At 29.1% G+C, this 19418-nt stretch overlaps 1 protein-coding gene across 7 annotated transcripts in view; it reads left to right on the top strand.

Moving 5' to 3' along the window:
* The window catches only part of LOC142332262 (alpha-N-acetylgalactosaminidase-like), an 84265-nt gene that overhangs the window by 51666 nt on the left and 13181 nt on the right, over nucleotides 1-19418 (top strand). For 4 of the 7 annotated variants that reach the window (XM_075378583.1, XM_075378582.1, XM_075378584.1 and 1 more), the window contains exons 6-10: nucleotides 511-672; nucleotides 3282-3479; nucleotides 10769-10858; nucleotides 14335-14499; nucleotides 19086-19302. In XM_075378583.1, coding sequence (XP_075234698.1) covers nucleotides 511-672; nucleotides 3282-3479; nucleotides 10769-10858; nucleotides 14335-14499; nucleotides 19086-19220 — 750 coding nt within the window. In that variant the 3' untranslated portion in view covers nucleotides 19221-19302. Of the gene's footprint in view, nucleotides 1-510; nucleotides 673-3281; nucleotides 3480-10768; nucleotides 10984-14334; nucleotides 14500-19065; nucleotides 19303-19418 lie in introns of those variants that run through there. The other 3 variants (XM_075378586.1, XR_012758238.1, XR_012758239.1) reach the window with 3 other exon arrangements.

Raw genomic sequence — 19418 nt, 5'->3', positions numbered from 1 at the left:
ATTATTTACTTTGATTATTATGTAAACAAAGTAACCTTTTTGAAGCTATATGTGTTTTATTTACTTCTACCTTAAACATTAAAGGGTTAATGAGAAACTTATTTATATATAAATTATACAAAGTATACTCCGAATAGTGATCTCATAACCAAAAAATACTTTATTTTGGGGTAATAACATTTGCTAAATTTCATCTTATCTGTATTCATTACCATCATCATATGTATATATATCAGAACAGTTATCATTGTAGTTTTTGAGGCAATATCTATCTGTCAAATAGTTTTATTTACGATATCTTCAAAGTTAAAGTTTCTTTTTATTGATAGTGTTAACATTACTGGTATTTAATTTTAAAGATTTTATTTATTGTGTTTTTTCCCTTAAAATGTGACAAAAGTTTTTATTTACTTATTTATCCAGGCATTGTAGTCTGTTGTGGACCTCAGCCTCCCACGATTTCCCTACCAATTATATGGTTTTAATAATTACTAATATTTATAATTTTAGCCAGATTATGAAAAGATAGCTGAAAATTGCAACTTATGGAGAAATTATGATGATATACAAGATTCATATGATAGTGTTGTGAGTATAGTACAACACTTTGGTAAAATGCAAGACATATATGCTCCAGTTGCTGGGCCTGGGCATTGGAATGATCCAGACATGGTAATAAGTAAATTCATTTATTCTGTATTAAAATAATAATAGTAATAATAACAGATCATCATTAATATAACATATATCGCCTATTGATTAAGAAATACAACAATTTTATTTTATATATTTGTGTGTGTGCATGTGCGCATGTGTGGAATGATTTATATTATTTAAAGCTTTCTTTTAAAGTTGAATATTTCCTGGCAGTGATTGTGAAATTGGATCCAAGCAATATTTAATATTTATTTTGGATTTTGAAAACAATAAAATTATTTGTAGTCAATTAATCTCCACGTAAGCTCGAAACTTATATGTGGGAATACGAAATGGAAATATTTAATTGAAATTAATGAACCAGACTTATTTTGGATGAGGTATTTTTTATTATTATGGATGAGGTAAGTTTGTCAAAATTGTATTTTGGACAAAGTCTATGTTTACTACTTGCTTAGGAATTAACTTTAGTTACTCCCTACTTTTGTTAAATAAAATTTATGCAATTATAATGTATGAGATGTGTATGTGTGTGTTTTTTTTTCAGTGATTGTTTAGCTTAGTGCAATTTTCCATACCTTTCTGTTTTCTACTTAACAATTTAACCTCAACATATTTAACTAAATTCTGCATCCTCAATTATTTATTTTATTTATTCCAATTTTTGTATTTTATTGACCGACTTATTTTTTACAGCATTTTGTAACAGTACATTACAAAGGCTTCTATTACTTTTCTAAGAATCTCATTCTAATTCTTGGATCTGTTTTTGACAATAGCAGACATCTTGTTTGCATGAAGACTCTCCTTTGCTCATTCCTTTCTTTTTCTGTTTAGCCTCTGGAACCACCGTAAGGTATTACTTCAGAGGTTGAATGAGGATGATATGTATGAATGTAAATAAAGTGTAGTCTTGTACAGTCTCAGGTCAACCATTCCTGAGATATGTGATTAATTGTAATTCAACCACCAAAGAACCGGTATCCACAATCTAGTATTCAGATCCGTATAAAAGTAACTGCCTTTACTAGGAATTTAAGCTAAGAACTCTTGACTTTGAAATCAGCTGATTTTCGATGATGAGTTCACCACTAGACCAATCTGGTGGGTTCCTTTGCTCATTCCAGTCTGCTTTTGATGCCTGCCTTGAGTTATGAAATTAAAATTTATTTTATTTGCCTTATTACATTACGACGTACATGTCATAACAATGACATGTGTTGTAAATTTATTTTATAAATTATGTACATTAATTTTATAATTATACACTGTTCAAAGAACTTTTTGTACTAAAAACATAATTTTTTATCTTTGAAAATGGCCAAAGCCAAAAGTTGAGAATCTGTATTAAATGTTTTTTTTTTGTCTTCAGTCATTTGACTGGTTTGATGCAGCTCTCCAAGATTCCCTAACTAGTGCTAGTCGTTTCATTTCAGTATACTGAATCTCGGTATTAAATGTATTAGAATTTATTATACTTTTTACTTAAGTGAGTATATTCACTATCAGTTGTAGATAGTGAGTAGACAGTTTAATATGGACTCATTGAATTCCTTTTTATTTGCTATGATGGAAGTGTATTACATTAATTTCTAGCCTCAACCACAAAGTCGTACCGTACACCTGAGCCCAAACACTGCTATCAGTCTTCAGAAAGTAAGGCTCATCATTCTTAATGCCAGTATATCATGTAAGAATAAATAGAAGATTTTCTATATTATGATTCAGAAAGTATCTATCTTATTTCTTAATCGGCTGACAATTTTGATTTTGGCTTATCGGCAATAATATACAAAGATGGCCAATCTCATTTCAAGTTCAGCTATGTTTAAACCGATTAACTACTATTTGATCGGTTAATCTCTGCAGCATGTTGCTAAAAACCTGTTCTTTCTCGGCTATTGTTTCACTTTGGTATCAAAGGTATTAAACTGGAATGCTGTTTTACAAATCTGGATAAAACATCCCTTCATCAAGCATAAAATAAAATTATGATTATAATAATTTTTTACTTAATTGCATACATTTGCTGCCAAACGGTGACAGACTTATCAAAGGAGCTGAAATAAAACATACTGATAAAAAAACAATGTGTAGTCACATCGTTACATTAATAAGCTCTTGTTGTTCACTTATAATCAGTTTATATTTTTTTTTTACGATAGTTGAAATGAATTTAATAGTGTCTGAATAATACCCAGCCTGGCTGTTATATTTTCTTTACAAAAAGAGACTGGTACTAACTAACTTAAGCTGATTTTCCTTGCTGAATCTCATAGAAAACAAAAATCATTAATAAAAAAACAGTTTTTATTAAACTCATCTGCGATTTTTTTTTGAAGGAGGATTATTACCTGTCCCAGATAAAGCATTACTTTTTAAAATTCACATAGCATAACAAACTTTGAAGATAAATGGCGATTTAAAAATGTATTTAAACAGGGGTATGTTTATCTTAGGATTTCAAGTTATGTAACATATTTCAAACCTATATGAATACATTCATTTACATTTAAATTTGAGAAAAACTATTAAATATAAATACTTTAGGTTGAATTAATATAGATCTGTTGTAAATAAGAAAATAAAATAATGTTATAATATTATTGTAATAATTATTTCAGTTGATCATAGGCAATTTTGGCTTGAGTTATGAGCAAAGTAAAATGCAAATGGCCATGTGGGCAATATTGGCTGCACCATTGATTATGTCAAATGATCTTGAAAATATAAGGCCAGAATATAAAGAAATATTACTAAATGAGGATGTTATTAAAATCAATCAAGATAAACTCGGTATACAGGGCAGAAGAATTTTTGAAGTAAGTAAAAGAAAAAAAGATGAATATTTTGTTGAATTTAATTTTATCACAATTTCCTTTCTTTTGGTAATTGTATTATTAGAATACATAGGAAACCACAAACAATTGTCAATTTATTATGTTATTTTGATCGCCATTATATGGATTGGCTAAATTTGAAGAAGTTCTCAGTAATTTATTGTTTTTATTTTATTTTTATATTGATAAAGAATTTAACATTTTAAAAAAAGAACAATTTTATTTTTTTCACTATTCAAATAAAGTTGTTTCATACATTTACTTAGAGGATGAAATTAACTCCAGAAATTCCTTTCTGGATTCTTCATTACAATTCTGTTAAAAAATAGAAAACTAAGTATTATTAAATATTTATTTTATTATTTCATTTAACTTTACTGCAATTGCTTAAAGCCAACGTATAATGTACGTAAGTCTTATACTTGTGAAGTGGATCAAGCGTCATTGGGATTCAAATACCAGCTTTCACATGATTGGTGTAGATGCTATTGAAATTGACTTTATTTTATGCATTATTTTATGAATTAAGATATAGAAGAACTTTATTAATGTATTTTTTTTATTATCTGTAGTAAACTAGTGGTGATAAGGGTACTATAAATCCTTTTAATCTGACTGGAAACAATGTGCATTATTCACATTTTTTACCATTCTGCTATTCATATTGATTGGGATGTACATCACACTTATTTTTAAGTTGAAAATGATCCATTGAATTGACCTCAGTGGTGCACATTTTTATATGATAAATTTTGAGCTTTGTACAAAAAGAATCAACCTTTGAAATAGTATATCGTTTTATCGACACTATTTCACTATTGGTGGTACGTAGCAAAATTCTTGAAATAACATTCTTTTTGTCATGTTACTCCAGGTTGTTTTGTGTACAGTTTATTGCATTTATAAAAATTACATGTAAAGTGTTAAACAAAAAATTAATTATTGTGATAATAAATTTGAAAGAAGAGTGTTTAATAGTAGGAAAACATAGGAACATTTAAAAGATTAATTTGATCACAAACAAGAGGAAGAAGCCGCCAAAACTTTAAACAAATATTTTGTTAAGATCGAAGAAACTTATTGATGCTTTGACCTTATTTTATCTTTTACATATGTAAATTACTTTTTTTAGGGTAATTGTAAATGACTTCTTAATTGTCTCCTTTGCTGACAATGCCGCCATTATATTTTCAGCTGATTCTAGAGGAAAAATTTTCATTTAGTAGAAAGAATTCTCTATAGAATTTAGTAACATTTTAAACGTAACATATTGACCTAAAATTATAAAATAAGTCGAGTACTCTCCACCTGTAAACACATGTCATGTCTTCTGCTCATCTCCTTATAATCTGATCTCTACAGTGTAAAAGTAAGTAATTTAAGAAATTGTAAAAGTGAGATATTAGGAAAGATTCATTTCATTAAATTAATATGTTATCTATGCCCAATCACTGATTATTTTGTATTGAGATATGATATAGTACAATAGACTTACTTAATTAAACTTTTTCAAACTGTAAACTTATTATAATTTTCCTTGGGTTAACTTAAATGTTTTTGAGTAAAGAAATGGATGTACTAACAATCAGACAATATACATAAAAATGTTAAATTATAGGTTAATTATAACCAAACATGATTACAGTCCCTGCAGTTAGTTGTTGCTTCTGTTTAATAATTTTTACATCCTTTTTTATGATTGTAATGATTCGGAATCATTAATTTAAGTCAAACTAATTACCGCATTATAACTTAATTCCAAACAAATTTATTTTCATGAATTTTTATAAAACCGATCTTCCAGAAATTGAATGTCGGGCGAAAGGCAACTTTTTATTCTAAGATAAATTTTATCAATTAAAGTAGTAGTGTGAATAAATCGATAATGTACTTTTCTAATGTATGAGGGCTGTCCAGAAAGTAACTAACGTTTTGAAATAAAAAACCAACCAAATAAACAAAAGAGATTTTATTATATACATTTGAAAGGGACAATCTTAAAATATTTTTCTACATAGTCGCCATTTAAATTGAGGCACTTATCATAATGATGCACAAGCTTTTCAATTCCTTCTCTGTAGAAATATGCCGTCTTAGATTTTTGGCTCCTATCTTGCACAAAACTTGTGATAACCAAGCTTCTCCGGTACAATTTCATGTAGTAAACTTTGTAAAATTTGGGGGAAATGAAGCAAGAGTCCTGTAATTGTAATGCAGCGATTTTCACGAATTTTATCATTAATTTTCATTGTCAGTTCATCAGTCCCAAGGCTAGGCCGACCACTGTGGTCCTCATCATGAACATTGGTGCAGCCATTTTTAAACTGAATGCACCACTGCCTCATTCCACCTTCACTCATTATTCCATCTCTGTACACCTTTTTTGAAATTGCACCTTTTTTTGAAATTCATTGGCAACTTTGTTGCCGATGAATATCAATTGGTTTGAGGTATTTTACCAGTAAAAACCTAATAACTAAATGTACCTCACAACTCGTGGGATTTTCTATTGAAGTGCACATTTCAGTAATTCACAATGAACAAAGTAGAAAAATTACAGTCCACATGCTATGACAGCTTGGTGCATACTGAGTATAGAAACATTTTGACGCCAAGATGGTGGCTGTATCCCCACCCAACTCCACGCTAGGCAAAACGTAAGTTACTTTCTGGATCGCCCTCGTATACTATTCTGTAAATATAAAAATTATACAGATAGTGCTATTGCTAACACTTCAACTTTGTTCATTAGCAATACCAAATCTTTACTATAAATTTTATTTTAATTTTTAATTTTATTTTATAACTTATTTTTATTTTATTATAAGTATTTTATTGATACATAATTATTTTTTTATTGCATACTAATGAATACAGATTAAATCTGATTTGATATATATGTTATTAAGCTTAGGGTGAACAATGCAACGGGATGATGCAGAGGGTTAGTGCTTATTTTCTCATCGGTGAACAAGCATATGCTACTGAACTCAGAAAAAAATTTGAAAAAATAAATGAAAATTGATGATGTAAATAATATCAAAATATTTTATGGGTGCTTCGACAGAGCCGGAGATCTAACAAATGTATATCGATCAGTAAATTGGTTTTTACTGAAAATAACGTGTTATTAAAATAAAAATAAATTAAAAAGGTTTTCTTCCTAGTCCCTAAAATAATACAATTTTTAAATTTATGTAGAATAAAAATATTACATTCTTCAGTTTCGATAACTTTATTTTATTCTATATAAAAATATAATGACAGTTTTCTTATTTATTACCAAATTCCTTTAATCATTTTACTTATACAAAAAGAATCTGTAAGGGGCATAAATACCCATACATAGGTTGGTCCTATAATTAAAAAATTTATAAATTTTACACAAATTGTGAAGTATACCTCACTCAATTAACACAGTACATTAATAAACTATACTAAAAATTAAAAAAAAATGTTTTAGTATATAAAAAGATCATAAAAGAAAAGATCATAACAAACAAAAAAATATAGAATCCATTTCTAGAAGATAATCAATCATAATTCCACTATACAATATCAATCTTTTTGATTTGTACTTTCAATCTTTGTTTTAACAATTTTGTTCCTAACATCAAGATCCTTAAATTTATTTAGCAATTCATTTAGAGTAATAGACATAGCTTCTTTGTCGAATTGTTAATAGGTGTTTTGGTAACTTAATACTTAAAATGAGTGTTAATTTGATTCTAAATAAACTCATTTTTTAATTCATTATGTAAGTACACGATAGAATTCACAACAAAAACACGCCTGATGCCTAACAGTCTGTCTGGATCTTGTTCACTGATTGCAATTATTTTAAAAATACTTTTTTGTAGCCTTTTCAAAGGATCAAACAAAGACCACCCCATCCAATGATACCATACATTGCCATACTATGAGAAAGACCACAGTATACTGGCAACATCTGCCTTCCCAATGATACTTGTAGAAAACAAAAACTAGGTATTTGGTTTTTTAACTATATTGTTCACATGCACATCAATGTTATATTCATATGTCACTCCTACATATTTACTAGTTTCTCTTGAGGTGCTGTCCATTGATTGTGATATCTATGTTATCTGGTATAGAATCTCTTAATTACCAAAAGTAATGAACACTGATTTTTTTATATTAAGTATAAGGTTGTTTTGATATAAACATGAGAAAATAGAATCAAGCTTAGCAGACATTGAATCTACCAGTTCAGTCCATGTATGTCCATTCATTGGTATGGCCATGTCATCAACATATGTAATTAGATACTTCTGTAGAACTAACAAGTCATTTATATAGAGAATGAATAACAACGGCCCTAAAATTGAGCTCTGTGGCACTCCAACATTCATCTTAACTGGCTGACCTTTAGTACCGTTAACCTTAACAACTTGAGTTCAGTCTTGCAAGTAACGTTTTATAAGAAATAGGCTTACACCTCTTATTCCCATATTGTGCAGTTTGGATAGAAGAATCGTATGGGTAAATGTATCAAAAGCTTTACAATAGTCCAGTAAAGCAACCACTATTGTGACCTGCCATAGCATAGGCTATCATAAATAAATTTGCTTAGGTGAGCAATATAGCATCATCAGTGCCTTTATTCCTTTGAAAACCAAACTGTTTGTCACTAATTAAGTTGTGTTTCATAGCAAACTTGTACAATCTAGAAAAATAATTCTTTCAAATACCTCTGCCAGATTGGAATATCAATGCTATAGGTTGATAATTGTTAACCAGAGTTTTTGATCCACCCGTATGGATTGGGCATATAACTATCATCTTAAATTGCAATGTACCTTACACCATAGCATTGTTTATAATGTGCGTAAGAACAGGTGAAATGTAAGGTGCTGCCAACTTAATTGTGAATGCATGGATCTCATCACTGCCTCCAGCTTTATTTCAGTGTTCATGTATAGTCTTCATAACTTCAACCTCATTTGTAGGTGTGAGGAACAATGAATGTTGATTAAATGGTATATATTTGGTATTTCATATTGTTGCAGAGGAAGAGTGGCACTCTGAAAAAATTAGCTTTAGATATATCATCTTTGCTTAGCACATTGTTGATCATTATATCACTAATTTGTCAACTTTTTGTCTTCCGGTTCATTTTACTATGAACATAATGCCACAATTTTCTAGAGTCAGCATTTTGAATATGTTTTTGCACATATTTAATTTTTGCTATCCTGAGTAGGCTCTGAGTATTTTTTCATAATTTAGGTACCTCACTTTCTTAGCTAAATCAGCCTAATCATTTTTCCATGCCTTGTACAATCTATCTTTGGTATTAACTGAATTAATCAGGGCTGGAGTAATCCAATTTTTCCTCGGTTTTTGAACTCTTGGTTTAGTTTTATGTGCAAGTCTATTTATATTCTGAAGTTTTTCAGTCATTAGGGCCAATGCATCTTCTGTATGTTAAAAATATGTTCCTATTGTTCAGATTCACATAACTGCAAAAATATTTTTTTAATAATTTTGTATTTCTCTTTTAAAGCCAAATTTATCTTGCTATCATATAGTGAAATCAGAACAGGGTAATGATCATTGATAGAGTCCAACAATTTACCAGCACTTGCCCGACATATACCTTTCATAAAAATGTAATCAATGCAGGTTTCATCATTATAATCCTTTATGTAATGAGTGTTAATCATCGATTGTTAACCATTATATAACAAAAGTTAAAAATAATCTTCAGCTTTTTTATTAAGGTCAATGATCAATATTCACGTCACCCAAAATTAAATGATTTAACATGTTTTTATTGGTGGATAAATTACTATGATCTTCAATGAATATATCAATATCATAGTCATGACATATGTACATACATGTTATTTTAACATTAGTTTAGTTCGTTGTTTCAATAAGCAGGCTGAGGGTTTTTAAATTACCAAATTGTTCGTTAATAATCTGATACCTTAGATTATTTTTTACATACATAATCATTCCATCTGCTTTGTTAATTCTACTATCATTGTCAAAATGTGTATATCCTGTTAGATAAATAAATTTGATATTATGTATTAGTCATGCTTCTGAACATATTATAACATCTGGTTTATTCCAAAGAGCATTTAACATTGCTTCGAGCTTAATAATATTTTTCTTTATACCTCTTACTTTAACATACAGGCTCAGACTTTGAAAAAATTGAATTTTCATTTATTTCAACCATTTTGTTAAAAATGAATTCTTCACTAAGATTATAGTCTACAATTTCCATAAATAGAATTCAATATAAAATCTCTTAACCAAAGCCAAAGATTAAACAACAGATCTAAATGGTGACTCTGATTTCCAGGGATAGTCTGTATCACTAATATATTGTTCCCATTTTACCTTGTAGCTTTCACAGTTATTTCTGTCATCAGCACACTGATGTTCATTCAAATGCGTTTTTGGTCCAAAGTGAGCAAACGCGACACCCAATGCATGGATAGCTTATGCATATCCAATTCTTCAATTAGTATATGACAAACATGTTCTTTTGATATGTCATTGACTCTGCTATCTCTCGAACTTTAATCATTGGTCATCCAGTACCATTTGGTGAACTTTTTTGATGATATCAGTGGTGGTTGCAATTTTTGGCCATCCTGAACACTACCATGTTTAAATTCAGCTGCCTATCTTTTCACATTGGCAAATGATGAGGCAGAGTCTCCATAAACAGTGTCCAACTTGGTTTTAATTTGTGTAGGCGTATTGCCTTTCAAATGTAAGTATTTAATTACGGAACTATATTCTATTTTTCCATTTTCACAAAAACACTCATATGACTTGCTCAAACAATAATTGAGGGGCCAAAATGACTGAAATTTTAGTAAGTACCTTTCAACACTTGCGTGAATATATTCTCTAACTTTTATTGATGAGTGCTGCCATCTGCATGTTGAGGCTCAAAACATTTCAGACAACCCTCATATTATGTAGAAAAAAAGGGCAAAATATCAAAAGTTTTATTTAGGCGAAGAAATGCGAACTGGAGAATGGGGAGTATTGTTTTAATAATTAAAACAATACAGTGATGTTAAATATTTGAAGGAAGCTAGTTTTAAGTTTTGGTAATTATAAGTTTCGATCTAAATAACTTAAAATGAAAGGAAATTACATAATTTTTTTTAATTAAAATGTGTTTGTATGCTGAACTATTGACAATGAGTTTGCATTAATGTGTTTGTTTGTGAACTTATTTAATATTATAAAAATATTGATGAAAAAATAATTTGTTTCAGAATTGCAAAAATAAGTATCTTCCAGTGTTAGGAGTATCATTATTTTGGAATCAAATGATTTCATCTGGAGTGATGAGATGTCAATCCGGGGTAAAATATTCAATTTTTTCCATCCACTGGTAGCTTGTTCTTGGATCTAATTTGGGCATATATTTTAATACAGTTTAAGGAAGATTAAAATAATTACTGTATTAATCATAGAATGCAGAGTATATGTAATCACTTTTATTAGACATTTACTAAGTAAATTACCATAAAAAATAAGAATTAGTGACCTGAAAAACTATGATGTGTGATCGGGAGCTGGGTGAAGCAGCCTGTCATCATAGTTACAGTTGAAGTAGTCAACTGTAACTGTCAGGCCTGATAGACTTATATTTGTTTACCTATCTGTACACAAATAGATTTGACTATGAATAAAAAATTTGCATAAAAAAACTTTTGATATAAGATACAAAAATTTTATTAAAAAAACTTAAATGGTTAGATCTTAGCAAAATTTAGACATACACATTTGTTCATACACATGATGAAACCTAAAAGCTAATCCTTATTTGAGTTGCAAAGAAAAAATTTGATGTTACAGTGTGGTAAACATTTTTTACTAGATTTAAGAATGTTACTAGTTTGATAAGAGATGATTTTGTTTAAAAGTTAACCTTTTCTCAGAAAATAATTATCAAAAAACAGCTCTACACAGATAGTGATGAGTAATATGACCCAAAATTTTATTTTGGTATCAAACAATGGATCATGCAGCAGTTGAAATATTTACAGTATGTAATAGTTACAATAGATTATAGAGATTAGTTTGTACTTTATCCAGTCTGTGTACACACCACTTTATCCAAGACAGTTGACATAAAAAAATACTGGCATCAGAACACCACATAACTCAATGAAACAGGAGATATTGTGGTTACATAACTGTGGTATTGATGGATTGATAGTCATCTTCATTTAAAATGATACATAAAACTTTAAGGAAAGTTTAATTCAGGTAATTTTGTATTGGAGAGCAAATGTAACCGAACTGCATCTGTATGTTCTCAAGAGAATCTGAATGGTATCAGTACAAAACTATAAAGGGACCTTCATAAATCATTGAGAATCTTTTTATTAAAGAAGGACTGTAGTGTCCAGATTATATATGTAATGAATTTTGAGTCATTTCCATAAGAAAATGGATAAATATTTCCAAAACTTATATTTATAAACAAAATCCAAGAATAGTATCTGGTGAATGAGCTACAAATCAAACTTTTATGTTGAACATTATTTGGTTTTCAGATGAGACACATTTTCATCTGAAAGGAATGATTATTAAGCAAAATGTGCAATCTTTGACATTTTAAAATCCACTTTTGCTTCACAGGAAGGCGAATTATGATACAACATGATGTTCCAAGTCATGAACTGATAAAACAAATGCTTTTTGATCAGATTGTTGTAGTAATTGTAATTAAATGTGAATCTTGTTTGCATCTTAGCTTTTGTTACAGGTCTGATATCACAGACCGATCGGTTCATGCAGGACGGGCCAGACTGGCAAATGTTATTTTGGACTTTTTGCACAATACTTTCAACAAATGACTTATATCAACTGATTCATTTAGCATGCGGGCTGAACAAGCCCTTGACTAATGTATTTTAAACCTACGTGATTATTTTTTTTGGGGTATTTCTTAAGGAAATCATTTTCCCAAAATGTTTTATTGTTGCGGTCGATAACAAGATAACTGAAGATATGTGCCGAGCGGTCAACAACTTTGCAATTCTTATTGAAGAATTTGCCAAATATATAACTAGTCATGATCATGATCTGTAATCTATAAAAAAATATATATCACTTATATTTTATAGTAAAAGCAATAATAATATATTTTATTTACTAGCAAGAAATTCAAAAAGTACAACATTTTTGACATTATTTTTTTTGCATAAATTTTAACAAATTCACACCGATTTGTGCACGGTGCCAATTATTGTTTTATTTATTTATTTCACCAGTCAAAATACATCAGTTAATACATATCAGTACACCTGCAGAGGTAATAGTGATTGCCTCTGCATGGATTGGAGCTTGCATACTAAAACAAAATGAACTTAATAACTATAACACAGCAGATATACATCTTATAAATATTTTCAAAAGTAATAACCATATATTACCCTTTTAAGCATAGAATTCAAAAAATTCAACTAGGGTACTTTAACATGTTAAAGTGCCCTGTTGAGTATTTAACAAAATATAAAACTTATATATTTCATTCTAATCCATTCTTTAAGTTTTCTGCTTATGGTACACTTATTTCCTACTAATCTTTTGAGATCATTTGGCAGTACATTAAATATTTTTATAGCTTTGATATAACTGCTTTTGAAGCTAATAGTCTTATTTATTATCGACATTGAAATATATTTACTTCTTGTTGTACTATTGGAATTGATGAATTTATTTTGTAATTCAATGTAGTTGTAATTTAATTAATTTAATTGTAATTTAATTATAATTAATTAATTTAATTATATATATATCCAAAAATTATATATATAATTTTTTTATAGTTTCAACATTACTCTCTAAAACTTCAAAGTGAGCTGATGGATGATGTGACAGAATATATGATGAAAATGTTTATGTCGTTTAAGCACCTGTTTTAAAAACATTTCAAGTCACAGTAATTATTTTTCTTATAATAATTCTTATAGAACTGAATAACTGTTTACAATTAATTGATATTAAAAAAAACCACTCGAAAACTGTTTAAAAATAAAAACTAACCGTATTGTTAAACAGTCATTATTATCAGCTGATACAGAGTAATTACCAAAGATAAAAATATTACATATGTAACTGAAATATAAAAAAAAAATTGAAAAACCATAAAACGTTAATAAATGAACTAATAAAAAAATAAAAAATAATAATCACAAAACACTAAAAAAAAATTCCTACTTCTTTTTTAATAAATTTAATTGTTATCAGATATATACACTTAATGCAGAAAGTAACTTAAAAACATTTAAGACCACTTAATAGTTGACAAGAAGAAAGTTTTCTATTTTATTGTTCGTCAAATAGAAAAACTTTCACTAAAATGATATTTAATTTAATTAAAAATTTTAAACGAGGTTGCAGTTCATTTTCAACTCTCATCTGACCCTCTCTGAATGATTACAGTATTCATACTCTTTTAGCCGAGAGAGTCATCATCTCCAAACTGATTTTTAATTTTTCTGTAAGTCTTGTGTTGGAATGACTTCATCTTTTATAATAAAAATTGACTCGCATAATCTCTCACCTCTTGTTCACAGATGTTGATCATATTGTAATAATTACCTGATACCGGTTAAAAGAGTTCAAACTTGCAAAGTATTTGGTAAATAATTCATCTTTACTTCATGATAACAGTAGTTTTAGAGCATGAGAATTCCACTTTACAGTTGAAACTCTTGTGTATGAAGGTGCTGCAGCTTATTAAATATTTTATTTAAAATTCTTTTTTTAGTTTTACAGTAAAATTTAATTTTAGTTGTTTATTATTCTTTTTTTATTGTTTCAGAATAAAAATATAGAAATATGGACAAGACCGATTACACCGGTCTCAGAAACTTATTTTTCTTATGCTATTGCATTTGTTAGCTACAGAACTGATGGAACACCGTTCCCGTTCAGCGTTTCCCTTTCAGATCTTGGATTGTATTACCCAAATGGATATTTCATAAAGGTATGTGCCATATACTTGTAGAATGTAATATTATTTCAGCTTATCTGCATCACAAAATTACTAAATTACTTTGTTAAAAATAAACTTATCTATGCTACGATCTATGTTTGGGTCTTAAGAACCACTAATGGTATTAATTAAAACTTTTTCTACCATCAATCATGTGTCTGAATTGATGTGCTTGTCCATTTCTGTCTGCTATATTATAATCTTTTAATTTCAGCATACTGTTACATCCTGAATTCTTAATTATGTACTTTACTTGTACATTTACATTTCTTCTCTTTAATAAAATTATCATATTTATTTATGTATGTATGTGATGGAAAAGTCAAAAAAAAAAGAAGAAATTGTAAACATTTAGGAAAATATTTGTTGAAAAATAGGATACGCGCATCACTCAAGGAACTGGTGAGGAAGAACAATGAACATGACATCATGTGTGTGTGAGCTTTTAAAATCTAAAGCTGAAACAGTTTTATAGACAAAATTAAATAATAAAGTTAATAGACTGCTGTCGAATCATATCTGTACAACTACTGTATATTCAAACGATATAACATTGATTCTGCCTTTTCAGTGAATACAGGCAAAGTGGTTGATATTGGAGTTTGATCAGACTACTGCAGATGGCCAGAGAAAAATAAAAACCATTGTTTAATTTTTTGTGAGGCAAACATTTTTTTAGATTCAAGTTGAGCAATAGAGATCTCCAGGACTCTTGAAGTATTTTTAACATTCGACTCCATAATATAATTTTCCATATATTCATCAAGTACCTTAAAAATGGAGACTTCAAGGCCTCTGAGAGTGTGATCAGTAAAAATTATTTTAGGAATGGTGTGGTCATCAGAAAACTAGAATATAATATAGTAACATAGAAAAAAAGAGGACACCACTTTGAAATTTTAAAAATGTATATCAAATTAAATGATGGTAAATCTTCAGGTTTACGTACATTCTTCAATTGAAAAGATTCAAACTTGTTATGATTTAGCCATAACCAGGAACATAGGTAATGTCAAGAATATTAAAGAAATGTGGAAAGGATTTCTTTTTTACGTATTTGACAAAGACCTGAGCCATTGGGTCTACCCAATCAGAAGCTTTGTGGTGTAAATATAATTATAATACAGTTGAAGGACTTTTGTATGAGCTTAAAGAATCCTTTTATTTATTATAATGACCACTGTAAAAAAAAAGTACTTATTAGTTATTAGAAAAGAAATATAGAAAAGGTAAAATGTCCAAATGAAAGAGTTAAGAGTGAAATCCGATTGTAATTTTGATGATCATTTTGGTCACTTCGCCTGTTTGGGCAGATAGGCTAAAATTTAAAAGCTATTGGGACACATTGTTGAGGGCTTATATTTTTAATGGTAGTGGGTGGCTACCTACAATTTCATGGGAGGCGATCTTGGTGAGTGTGGGCACGAAACCGATAGACTTGATTGTGTCAGAGCAGCACAGTATTATGTCACCAAGAGGTTAGGTGAATTAACTTTGACAAAGTCCGGGAAATTGAACAACATGGTAATACTTTGTGGCAGGCCAGATGTGATGAGGCAGAGGACGGATGATACGCATGGTCTTTTTCCTGATGTTGTTTGCAGGGCACCTCTTGGGTACACCAGAATAAGTACATGATTCAATATCTTTCTGGACATGGTGATTTCCGGAACAGGCTGCATAAATTTGGTCTGGTGGACTCAGGAATGTGTCTGTAATGTGGAAAATTGGACAATGTAAGTCATGATCAGTAAGTTTCTTCAAAGTATGAATTGATACGCACAGAGGCTATCTGTTGGCTTGAAATTATCAGGTTGGCACAGGATCTCCGTGTCAATTGGCAGAAACTGGCCGAATGAATAATAGTTGAGAATTTCATACACTATTTGGCAAAAGAAAGGATTGCTGAGGGCATTTAAGGTGCTACCTGGGCTTTCCCGCATTCTTCTTTTGTTTGTTGTGTTTTTGTTGTTGGTTTATTTTATTGTAATTTGAGTTGAACTCACCTCTTTTATGTTCAGGTAGGTTGTGGATTTCAGTTTCTTCCTTACTTTATTTACTCCGTCTTCTTTGAAACTAATGTAAGATGCATTTTATTTTTAATTTAATGTTAATTAATTTTGTTGTTTTTTAGGGAAAGTAGTACACCAATGGGAATTTCACATGTGGTATTCACATCGGTATCATCCTGACCAAGGCAAGAACAAGGCTGAGAGATGCCTTTTGCTCATAAGCCCATAAGGGGGGTTCAGAGGGGGTGGCATGGTGACAACTGTCATATGGTGGGTGTCTTTCCCTGTGGGATCAGGATGAGCAAAAATTATGTTTACGTGTAAGATCGGCTGAAAACCAGGAAAGAACATAATATTTACACTAAAGAAGTCAGATGCTGCTAGAATTTCTGAAGCAAACAAATTGATGTTAGATGAAGACAAACTCATTCTGAAGAAAAGAAAACTTTAAACATTCCTGCGTATTCGTCTGTTTTTTACTGACGTAGACATTTCATTTATTCATAGTGTTAAAGTTAATTAAAAAAAAAAGCTTTTTTTTAATTTTTAAGGTCACTTTTTTCAGATTTTAGATGAGATATCTCAATTAAATTTGAAATGCAAAGTTTTAAAAGAATACTTTTGCAAAATATTTAAAAATGGCCAAGAAAAACAAATTTTGCTAAGATTGGGGGTGGCAAAAAGTTATTTTTCAAAAAATTCTACGAAATCCTGCCTCTTGTTTATTTTATTTCAAATTTTTTTCATTAAAATATGCAGAAAGAATTCTTTCATCTGTGACCAGAATCATTACTCCTGTGTTCTTCAGAAGAATGACCAGACACTTACATCTAATCTAATCTTCTGTTGTGTTCAGAAAGAAATTCATTGTATTAAGTTGTCTTCTTGTTGATGGTATTGAATTGTATTATTTCATTTATTATTATTCATAATGATATGTGATAAATTACTAAAAGAACTTTAATGACTTTTCCTTTTATAAAACAAATTTATTATAGTGGATTTAAAATTCAGATTTTCTGGACATCAGGAAAAATAGTGATGGTGCTAACAATGATGGTGCTAACTGTGTATTTGTTCTGAATGCATTTAAGCTGATTTACTGGACAATGAGAATTTATGCGCTGATGACAGTAGTACATGGGGTCTACAAACTTACTTTTGAAACAATTTATTTCTGTTGAAGAATAAAATAAACTTAGATTTTAGTGACAGGAGTTTTGATCATATCACAATCCCACAATATTTTCTTCCTGTTACGTACTTTTATGGTTGTTGTATTTACTGAATTATTTTTAAATAATAATTCAATAAGTTGGCTTTATAATGGCGGATAATACAGCAGCTTATGTTTCTATAAAAAATGACCAAAGTGAATTAAAATAACTTTGCAAAGTTTGGTAAATAGGCCTGCCAGTACAGAACTTTGCTACTGTTTTGTGAATTAATTAACAGACTTACTTTAAAAATTTCATTGAATGTATTTTTAGGCTGCATGTTTTATGCTTGTGTGTTAACAAAGGTAAAATTTCTTTATTTTTTCATTTTATTTTTCTTTAATTACCTATAAATTTACACATAATAACTGAGTGCATATTAGGTGAATAAGTATAAAAACTAAAATAAAATATTCAATACTCTTATGTAAAAAAAATGTTATATCAAATTGTTTTATAAAAAAATATATATTAAAAATAAAGCATTGCCATATTTTTAATAGTATTTTTTTATGAATATCTTTTATTAGAAGTATTTAGATGCTTATAATTCATTGTTTCTATACCGAAAGGAAAATAATTAAGGATCATTATTATGTTTTTGCTTTTCACCATTTTTTTTTTCAATCTTCTTACAGTTACAATGCATGAAAAGCACCTAGTTGTATTATAAGAGGTGATAATAACAGCTGTTTTATCTGAGTAATGATGATGTCTGTGAATAAAGGAGGTTAATAAATGCAGGCCTTGTGGGGCTAAATATCACCTGCATTTTTTTGGTTTTGAAATGCTAATCACCTTACTATCATTAGATGCTTGTTATTTTTGAGACCCACTATTTCAATTTCACTAGCGACCCGGATCTTATGTTAGGACAACCACAACCGTAAGGTTATGGCAACTTATGTATATACATTTAAGGACTCGATTCTATTTGGTAGGTGCTGTGCAATAAATTTATATCAACAGAAGTAATAGATTACAAAATGTTAAACAAATTCTTATTGTTTACAGATGCTGTGTGTACATTCTGTATATATCCTCTGTATTCACAGTTTGATAATTCAAACGCTTTCTGCGTAACTGTACTCAAAATCACATTCATTATAATGGGAATTTTTTTAAACACATACATCAGTCTTCAATTTTTACTCTAATAATTTTTTTATAGTAGACAAACTTTACATTCTACTGCTATACAAACAATTTACTGTAGTCTAATATGTAATAGATAATTATACCTATTACAGTATTATTATCTATTACAAATAATACAGTAGTCACTAAGAATTTATACATATAGAATATTATTAATTAAGATTTATTAGGTTTGTGATTATGATTTCAGGATGTTTTTGATAAATCAACACCATCATTTAAGTTAAAAGTGAATGATTCTATACAGGTACGAGTTAATCCAACAGGAGTTGTCTTATTAAGAGCAAGATTATGTATAAAACATCGTAAACCAAAATATCATTAATGACGCTTAACATCTAATTGATGTTAATCATTTTGCAAAAAATTTTGTAATCTTTAAATAAATGAATTCTATAAATCCAGAATTGTTTTATTTATTTATTAAAAAAATAAAATGAATGCATCCTGGACATAGCCATATTATCATGATAATTATTTATTTAATAATACGAGCATCAGCCTGTTCTTACTTTATAAATGA

Source organism: Lycorma delicatula, chromosome 11, assembly GCF_047948215.1.
Source record: "Lycorma delicatula isolate Av1 chromosome 11, ASM4794821v1, whole genome shotgun sequence".
Taxonomy (NCBI): Eukaryota; Metazoa; Arthropoda; class Insecta; order Hemiptera; family Fulgoridae; genus Lycorma; species Lycorma delicatula.
This window is presented reverse-complemented; position numbering and strand designations above follow the sequence as displayed.